General features: G+C 28.9%; 1 protein-coding gene across 1 annotated transcript; it reads right to left on the reverse strand.

Annotated features, from left to right (window-relative positions):
* Nucleotides 1-4,268: 4,268 nt before the first annotated feature.
* Nucleotides 4,269-7,323, reverse strand: LOC132945592 (piggyBac transposable element-derived protein 3-like). The gene is given in 6 exon segments (XM_061015363.1): nt 4,269-4,706; nt 4,708-5,933; nt 6,000-6,065; nt 6,158-6,235; nt 6,324-6,570; nt 6,958-7,323. Coding segments are annotated over 6 exon segments (2,421 nt in total).
* Between the last annotated feature and the right edge of the window lie 3,901 nt (nt 7,324-11,224).

Here is an 11,224-nt window from a genome sequence, read left to right on the forward strand (position 1 = left end):
TATGGGCATTATATTGTTTGCTTCTAGTACATGATGTTCAAAACAGCTTACATATACTATGTTTCTTCGTACTAATTGAATATGTGCACTTGTTAATAATACCTCCTTTAATTCTTTAATAAAATCGATTGCATGTAATGTAAATTAATATTCTAAAGGTATTGGTGCATTTCCGCCCATGGTCATAATTTATATTTTATTGGTTAACGTATATTTTAATTTGACGTTTTCTTGTTTATTTTCTAAAACATAATTTATATTATTTGATTGCATTACTATTATATAATTATTATTAATATTAATTAATTAGCTTCTTATTTATTATTTTTTTTATTTATATATATTATTTCTACTATTATCTAGGTGACGGTGGTGGAGTAAATGGTGTCTCTGCAAACCCCCTTAGGTAGTCACTTCTGTTTGATTGCCTATATTTAACTATCCTTCTGGGTATATCTATTACTTGTTCATCACTAATATATTTGCATTTAATTAATATATATATTGCTATTATGAGCATGAGAGATAGTGCTGCTAATACTATTGTTACATATAGTAGGTTACTGTGTATAAACTGGTGTTTTTGGCTTTGTTCTCTTAAAACTTCTTGGTCTATCATTTGTTGTACTTCATCCAAGGACTTGGATACGCCGTGTAGATCCGTTAATTGTATATTTGGATTGTCTCCCCATTCTTTATTTACTTCAAATTTATGTATGTGTTCAGGTATCTTCTCTAAAATGTTTTTTATGTTAGTTGTAGGTATGCAATCCTTATAATTTGTGTTGGTAATCTCTTCTGTGGCGGTTAGTACTGCATCTTGTGTAAATACTTGACAATTATTGTTCATGATAGTTATTTCTCCAATTTTATTTGTATCTAGCGTAAATGGCTCGACTAAATCTGTACAACTTATGGTCAGTGCTTCACTTCCCACATGTAACCAGGTGTTTTGTTTCGTAATTTATGGTATATGTTTCTTTGTAGATTAAACTTTTCGATAGCACAGTTCTGTTGATTAGAAGTAGTATCAGGACCTTTGAATAATTGTAATTCGCATGGTTGGCGTTCGCTGTTTTCTTGAATAGGTTGTGGTGTTCTACATATTCTATATATTGTAGTCTCTGCACAGTCGTCCAACTGTTTTTCTGTGTATGTGGTAAATCGTTTCCTATCTTTAGTTATTGCAATATTTTTATAAGTAACTGTTGGAAGATACCACCTTTCAGTATTATTTTGAACATGGATTATTGGTATAGGTATTAAGTGGTATAATGTAAGTTCAATATCAATAACTAATGGTATTTTTGTAATAAATACTAAATTATCGTTTTCGTAGTAAATACTCATTTTAGTAATTTTTTGAAATTCATTTAATTCTGAAGCTTTTGTCCCCATAGGAATGCTATATTGTTTTTTAATTGTTAGTTCTATTGATTTTAAAGTTGATGCTAACTCTTGCGGTGTCATCAGACTTGGGTGTATTATTCCTTCTCTAGCGGCTGTTACTATTTGTCCTCACGTCTGAGATTGATTTGTGATTATTGTGTATAAATTATGTACTTCTCCTGCCATAAATAAGTCTAAAACATCGTCAGTTCTAGTTTGTATTTTTAACATTCTTACGTATAATTGTTGTTCCTTGGTCGAAATGTTTCTATATAACTGTTCTGTTTGATCTAACGTATTTCCTATATTTTTTACTATTGTTTTTACTACTGTTGTTTGAGCCTTCATTATGTGCAGTATATTAGCCACCGATTCTTCTGTTTGCTTTATAGCTTCCCATGTTTTCTTAGTGCATTTATCATCGCATACGCCAAATAATATGTACATAGCGTTACCTATTATATTTACTAGCCCCCTTCTTTTCCGTTGCTTATTATCGAATTGATCCATACCACTTCCTAATGACAAATACATGCGTTCATTTTGTTTACTTATTTCGCTATATAAATCCGTTATTACTATCTGATATTTCCCGCATAAATCGATATGTTTTTGATCGGTACATATTTTTGTAATATTTTCCATTTTTTCCCCCAGTAAATCATATTTTGTATTGTACTCCTTTAATGAAAAATATGTTATAAGTTTATATTTAGCCCCTATAATCCTAGTAGGTCCTAAATTTTCGTAATATAATCCCTTGCCATTACCATAAGGCGTATATTTAAAGTGTTCTGATGTATTTATTTCGTCAGATTTGACTAGACAAACAATCATCATCACCAATCTAAAAGTATAAAATTATATTTATATTAAACTAACTACCTTATTTATTATTATATATATTTCCTAAAACCACCTATCGTAATCTAGTATATCCCTTGGATCGTATAAAAGTTCCATATAATTTTTTAGTCGTTTACATAATGTGTCTACTGGCGTCACTGAATCTGGTGACAAATCGTACATGATTTTAGTAATAATTTCTATTATTTTAGTTATTTCGAGAGTTGTGAAAGGTTCTTCAACGTTATTATTTGCAGTATTGATATGACCTATAAAACATCTCGGTGTTTCCCTTTGTCTGTCCCTAAAATTAAAATGTATCCATAATTTTTTATTTTTATTTTTTTCCTGCTTAAAGAATATTTAGAAAAATGTTTAATTCTACATTGTTTGTATTACGCTTTCTATTTAGTTTTATTCTTAAAATTAGATTAATAATTTACACGTTAATTGAATATTACTATATATATTTTTTTTTTTTAATCGGCTTGTGCATCATTATAATATTTCTTAACATTGTTTCTGTGAACAGTGATGCTACTCCGCCCACGCTGTATAACTACATTTTCATTCCCCACTATTGCTATGACTTCGTATGGCCCTAACCATAATGGATCGAGTTTTGTTCTATGATTATTATCCTTTAGGAGTACTAAATCCTTAACATGTATTTCTTGTGGGTTTTCGTTCCTATCCTATCTTTCTTTACTTTTTATTTTGTTTTTAACTAATTGTTCTCTAGCTATCTTATGTGACACTTGCATGTTTTCCTTTAGATCGAATAAATAATCATCGTAATTGTATCGTGGTTCTGGTTCAGTTTTTAATTTAATCGGTACCTCCAATGTGCGTCCGTAAACTAGTGCGTATGGCTGGAAGTTAGTAGATGAATGTACTGTTGAATTATATACAAAAAATGCAAAGGGTAGTAAATAATCCCAATTATTTAAATTCTTGTCTACATAATGTCGTAAGTACTCAGCTAAGGTCCTATGAGCACGTTCAACAGGATTACCCTGTGGCCTAAAAGGACTAGTGTTAACTTTTTCTATCTTTAATAACTTGCAAACTTCAGCAAACGTTTTACTAAGGAAATTGGTGCCCTGATCAGTTAATATCGTTCCCGGTATACCATGTACACAAACGAAGTGTATAACAAAGGCTTCCGCAACCATGTTCGCCTTTTGGTCAGGAATTGGAACCCCCAAAGTGTAACGCGTTAGATCATCTTCCATAGTTAAAATATAAATATTATTAGATAATGTTGTCGTTAAAGGCTACTATATCCATAAATATCTTTTCGAATGGTTTTGAACTTGTAGACGTAATAGCCATTGGTTGTTTGATATGCCGATTTGATACCTTATTTACCTGACACCACGATGTACAATTTTTTATATATTTCTTAAAGTCCCCCTTCATATTTCTCCATATAAATTTTTTTTGAATTCGTTTAATAGTTTTGTTAACGCCTAAATGACCTCCGAGTTTTGAGTCATGAAACTGTTTTAACCCTTTCAGGCCCGAATTATGATTTGATGATAAAAAAAAATAATTCATGTGTTCTTTACATAAAACATACTTAAATTAAGAGAAATTTCGAATTTTGAAATTTTTTGACTACCCAAACTTCAGTTTTGGTGACTTGTCATTATAATAGCATTTGGGCGTTAAATATAATTACTTACGTTACCATTTTAATGGCAATTGGGCTTTAACGTATAACACACTACATCATATGAATAATCTTTATTCGTAAAAACAAAATATAAATAACAATTTTTAAAAATTAAAAATTAGAACAATTAATATAAAATTAAATAAGACAATAAAAAATAAAGTTTATAATCATTATCATAATGGTTATACTGTGGCAGTCTTTGCAGTTACATAAAAGGATAAAACAAATAAAAAACATCCTTCTAAGTAGTAATAACATTAGGTAAATAAATATAAAATAAAAGATCATCTGTTACATTGTTAATACTTATATATATAAACTTAGGTACATAATTATAATAAGATTTAAATATTTAATTATGATAATCAAAAAAACAATTCCTTGTCTTAGTAATACATAAATGGACATTGCATTTTTTGCATGCCATATGGGTTCTTTTTTTACACCCCTCTAATTTACAGAATGTGGCATCTCTCAAGTTATCTATGTATACATAATGGCCAATGTTATCTTTTCTTATCACATCAGTAGGTTATCTATCAATTAAACGATTTTTTGTGCGAGGTTTAGGTTGAACTATAATTTTGTTAGATGACGACGGGCACCCTCGTTTTCTGGAAGGTGTTACTACAGAACTCCCTATAAAAATTAATGTTGAAGCTAAATTTTGCTTAAAGCCTAATAAGTCCATTACTTTTTTTTTTGGTAAATTTATTGCTTCAGCATCATTTCTATATTCTAACCATGAATTACAAGTGGCCATATCAAAGGAATGAAAGAGCAAACAAAAAATTCAATTTTCTAGATTTTATAAATACTCTGTAGTAGCTAATGAGTTGATCATGAAAATCCACCCCACCCATTGAATCATTATACAATTTTACAATTTCAGGGCGACATACTTCAACATAAGATTTATTTTTTTTATCATATCGCTTAATAATATCTGGGCTGCCTGAAGTCACAAAGTTAGAAGCGAGAGTAACAGATTTGTTATCCAACCATTTAATCAGACCAACTTTTCCATCTGTTGAGGTAACTTCATATGAGGCTCCTCTTCCTAATGTATTTAGCTCTTTATCGCTCACAACTGGAGGATTAGCAAAACGATTAAGTCTAATTGTCCCAGCTGCTTTAATTCCCAAACAATCAAGTGATGTAAATAGATTGTAAGAACTAAAATAATTATCAAAATATAAATAATGTTCATTTTTATCTATGTGTTCAACTAATTGTAAAACTATGGAACCCCCGAGGCCATATTTTTTTTGTATTTCATGATTTATTTCAGTTGAACTGCCCTGGTATAAAATCATATTGTAAAACATACCATTAGCAGAGCAGAGTAAAAAATGTTTAATACCCCAAGGGCAGGGTTTGCCTTTCATATATTGTTTGACACCTAATTTCCCTTTAAATTTGACCATTTGCTCATCTACAGCTAGATTAGTTTCTACTGGCAATTTTTTACAACGTTTTAAAAAAGAATTATAAAGTGGTCTAACTTTTATAAATTTATCAACATTGTTTTCAGAAATGTCATCATTATTCATTACATGAAAACAAGACCTCAACTGAAAAAAACGATTTCGAGACATATTATCAGCAATTATATTTACTCTGTCGTCATTAGTCCAACATAATCTTATTCTACTAGGTTTTTGACAACCAATTTTCAAATGTATACCCACAAACACCTTCATTTCTGAAGGTGTAGTATCTACATAATTTATGAAATTATTTTGTTTTGCATAAATATTTGTGTACTTGGCCATATTTTCAAACTCTTCCTCAGGAAAGTATTTACTGAAATATTCTATTGGTGATAGAGTCCTATAAGTAGTTGATAATTCTGGAGCTGGTGGCGAAATCTTTAAGAAACTACTGACAAATGGTCTATTTGACCATTTAATTTCATTTTTTGTGTAATATGGTAGGTTATTGAGGTGTAGTCCGTGTTCAACTACAGGTCTTATTGCTATATGATGTGGTGGTATTGCAGGTGTACTTGGCCAAGCTATTAAAACAATTAAAATTTAAAAAGAAACCAAATAAAAATAATTCAAAATAATATTTTATATACCATAAGCATTGTTATCTGATTGCTGTTCAACTTGTTGCAGTGGTTCATGTTCATCTTCAACTGTTTCTAAAATATTTAGTGTAATTTATTGTTTCATAAGAAAAATTAAAATTACTAGAAACAAAAAAATAAATAATATAAAATAATATTTTACATACCATTAACATTATTATCTGATTGCTGTTCAAGTTGATGTAGTGGTAGATTAAATACTTCATATTCATCTTCAACTGTTTCTAAAATATACAGTGTAATTGTTTCATAAAGAAAATTTAAATAATTAGAAACAAAAAAATAAATAATATAAAATAATATTTTACATACCATTATTTATGCCAAAAACGTTGAAATCTTCATCATCTTCGAAATCAAACAGTTCAAAATCATCAAGTACATTTTCAAACATTTGTTCTTTGCTAGACTTTTCGATTTCTGAACGAGGGTATTCATTGTCATCAACAAAATCATCGTCATCGCCTGACAATGATGATAGTTCTGAATCTCTCCCATCACCTAGCAATTCGATGATGTCTCCGTAGGGCAGCTGCTGCTGCTTTTTTAACATTACAAACTAGAGTTTATAACATAAATTAAATTGAATCAACTGATTAAAACTATCTACCTATGTGGTTTAATTAAAAGAATACTTACTAATATAGTTGATATTCTTCACTAAGCAACAGAAACAGAATTCGTAACGTAACAACGAGTTACTCGTTCGAGTACCGGTCGAGATTCGGAGAATAACGATAAATGATAACGAATTACAGTGGCAAAATGCAAGTGCACATGAATAATAATATTATCGGTTATCACAAAATGTTGTAAACGTCCAAGGCCCAACTGCCATTATAATGGCATATTACTTAAGACGATACCACTCACTGATAAAAGATAATAACCACATTTTAATACCGGCATAATACGCTGGTGCATTTGCCTCCTCTTCTAAGCTTACTGCCATGTCGCATGCATTTATAAATTGATAAATATCGTCTATTCCTGTACATAGTGATATTAATTTAAAAGCGTCTTCCAAACTTAATACCACCATTTTCTTTGCACGTATTTTAGTTGTATAATCTAATGATTGAAATTCAAAACTCTCTGTAACTGTACTACGCGTAATGGGTTTAAGTGCTGGGCTTGGGTTTCTTCTTGGGTTTTCTTTTAACTGGGCTTCTAAATGGGTTTTCAACTGGTCTGGGCTTCTAATCGGGCTTAATAATTCAATTTGTCTATTCGTTTCGTTTAATTCGTCTTCTACACTAGTGTTACACAATGAAGAAGCTACGTCCAAGGGAAATGTACCTTCTTTGTCCATAAATCACTTCACCACTTATTTAATACGTTTCGCATAATCGTAATAATTCAATAAATGCCCTTTAATATAATAATAATTCAATAATACCCTTAAATTCAATAAAACTTCAATAATAATTCAATAATACCCTTTAATTCAATATAATATTACGTTTTACACCAATATATCTATGCTCGACTACTTAACGATACTTTTGTTTTAATTATGTTGCATACGTCTATGTAACAAATTTAAAATAGTTATTCACTCACAATAAAGCGGTGTTCCTTGATGCTGATGACATGCTGATGAATTTGCTGATGGTGCTGCAACGTGACTAATTTGTTTTGTGTAGGTTCTTCTTCAGAGTTGTCACCTTGGAAGAGTGATCTGGTTGTTACTATGCACCTATATGTACAATAAGCGATAACGTAATCGACCTACGTAGATAGGTGGAAAAGAAGAAAATTATGTTTTCCTAATTTGGTTCAAAAATCATTGTATATGTTGAAAATAAAAACAATTTATTATATAGTTAAGTTACAACACATTGCTTATCAATTGCATCATACTATTATTATAAGTGTAAATCACGCTTTCATGTATTTCAATAGCATGGTCATAAATGGTGTATACAGGATGATTTATTTATCGTGAACCAGTTAATATCTCGGGAAATATTAGGAATTTTAAAATAATTGTTTTTTTAAACTTTCTAGGTCTTACTATCTTACACTGTGTTAAAATTTTGATAGTTTTAACTTCCACCCTTATTTGATAAGACACTATCAACATTCGATTTTCGATTTTCAAATGGCAAAACCTATTTTCGATAGCGAAAATCTATAAACATACTCAAAAAAATAATTTTAACTTTTACAGAATTCAATTTGAGTAATCCGTTTGCGACCTAACTTTTTATAGTTAATTATCATTGTCATACTTATAGAAGGTATTCCAATTCCAAATATTTTATTCGGCATACCTACTACCCAAGACTGTCAGTTACCGTTATTTTGTATTGCACTTAATTGTTAAAATAAGTAATTACTATAACTTGTGAACAACTTATTTCCCAATTTATGGATTCAATTAAGACTACTTTTAAAATACTCGTGTATAGTACTATGGCATATAATTGTATATTTAAACATTTAAAAATTTAAACTACACAGATAAATGTTTAAAAAGTAATAATATTATAAATATACATAATAATATTGTATATAACGTGCTTTTAATATGTATCTTTACTATTTTTAAACTATAAAATCTTAAATTATTCATTATATTATATGACTATATAATATATTATGTATGTACATTTATATAATATTATGATAACGATTCAATAGAATTAATCCAATTTATTTTTAATTGTTTGAATCTATTTATTATATAATGTGAATAATGACGAAAATTTGGAGCAGGTAAACAGACTATGCACAAATGATATATATACAGGATGATTTTTTTTATCGTGAACCAGTTAATAGCTCGGGAAATATTAGGAATTTTAAAATAATTTATTTTTTAAACTTTCTAGGTTTTACTATCTTACACTGTGTTAAAATTTTGATAGTTTTAACTTTCACCCTTATTTGATAAAACACTATCAACATTCGATTTTCAAATGGCAAAACCTATTTTCGATAGCGAAAATCTATAAACATACTCAAAAAAATAATTTTAACTTTTACAGAATTCAATTTGAGTAATCCGTTTGCGACTTATTAATGCCTAAATATTCGTTAAATTTACTACTACTGGGCAATTTAACAAACCCAACAGTAAAAACCAGAAGTCAAAACGAAATCATATCTCAATTTAACAATACCCATAAGTCGTAACGATCATAATCGATAATAACTTATAAGTACAAAGGTCACGCGAATTTAATATCTTATCACCACTCCCAGGCAAACACATCCGTGATGTTTACGAAATGTTTCATAACATGGGTTTATTTATTGATAACCTGATAATTGATAATGGTTGTCACTTCATACTTCATAGTTTTGAATGACATATAATTTATAAAAAAAATTATTACAAATTCCATTACAAAAAAATAATTTTTTAAATTTTTCAAAAACTGTGATTTACAGCTTTACTTATAAGTAAGCTATTGCGCGTTTAAAATATAAAGTAAACAACAGTTTTACGCAACACCTGTCCCCTGACCTCCACCCCGGCACGACTTACCGCTCCCGCTTTTTTCATTGTTCTATCCTACCAATCGATTTAATAATGCGATAATATTTCAAAAAACTGATCTGAATTCGTTTGAAAATTCATAAATTTTAAAATATTCAAGCTACGTTTATAGATGTTGGTGGGGGGAGGGGGGGGGGGGGTGAAATTGGAAAAAGTGAAATGTTTAAATTACTTATGAGATCTAAGTAGGTGTTTACTGAACATTTTTAAAATTTGTAATCACACAGAGAAATATAATAAAATAACACAAAATGTTCAACATGTAAAGGTACCAAAATGTAATGGTTATTTGTAACGGTAATATACTACAATTTTGGTTTGCGGAATGTAGGACGAAGGTACCTAATGCATACAAAATAAATAAATAATTTACAGTTGTACACACACAGTTTGAATATTATCGCGTGTTCTACATAATATTATGCGCAGAAAGCTAGCAACAATCCAACAACAATGTAAAATATATAAAACAAGCAAATTTTTATATTTTCAACAACGATTAACCTTGAGATCCTTGAGATTTTCACTAAATGTTAATATATAATTCTAAACTATACATGATGCAAAGGTGGGCATTTACTTAACTAGTTAATTATTTGTGTTCTTAACTAACCCACTTATTTAGTTAACATTTTTACTATTGTAACTTTTTATAGTTAATTATCATTGTCATACTTATAGAAGGTATTCCAATTCCAAATATTTTATTCGGCATACCTACTACCCAAGACTGTCAGTTACCGTTATTTTGTATTGCACTTAATTGTTAAAATAAGTAATTACTATAACTTGTGAACAACTTATTTCCCAATTTATGGATTCAATTAAGACTACTTTTAAAATACTCGTGTATAGTACTATGGCATATAATTGTATATTTAAACATTTAAAAATTTAAACTACACAGATAAATGTTTAAAAAGTAATAATATTATAAATATACATAATAATATTGTATATAACGTGCTTTTAATATGTATCTTTACTATTTTTAAACTATAAAATCTTAAATTATTCATTATATTATATGACTATATAATATATTATGTATGTACATTTATATAATATTATGATAACGATTCAATAGAATTAATCCAATTTATTTTTAATTGTTTGAATCTATTTATTATATAATGTGAATAATGACGAAAATTTGGAGCAGGTAAACAGACTATGCACAAATGATATATATACAGGATGATTTTTTTTATCGTGAACCAGTTAATAGCTCGGGAAATATTAGGAATTTTAAAATAATTTATTTTTTAAACTTTCTAGGTTTTACTATCTTACACTGTGTTAAAATTTTGATAGTTTTAACTTTCACCCTTATTTGATAAAACACTATCAACATTCGATTTTCAAATGGCAAAACCTATTTTCGATAGCGAAAATCTATAAACATACTCAAAAAAATAATTTTAACTTTTACAGAATTCAATTTGAGTAATCCGTTTGCGACTTATTAATGCCTAAATATTCGTTAAATTTACTACTACTGGGCAATTTAACAAACCCAACAGTAAAAACCAGAAGTCAAAACGAAATCATATCTCAATTTAACAATACCCATAAGTCGTAACGATCATAATCGATAATAACTTATAAGTACAAAGGTCACGCGAATTTAATATCTTATCACCACTCCCAGGCAAACACATCCGTGATGTTTACGAAATGTTTCATAACATGTGTTTATTTATTG

The sequence above is a fragment of the Metopolophium dirhodum genome, chromosome 5 (assembly GCF_019925205.1).
Source record: "Metopolophium dirhodum isolate CAU chromosome 5, ASM1992520v1, whole genome shotgun sequence".
Lineage (NCBI taxonomy): Eukaryota > Metazoa > Arthropoda > Insecta > Hemiptera > Aphididae > Metopolophium > Metopolophium dirhodum.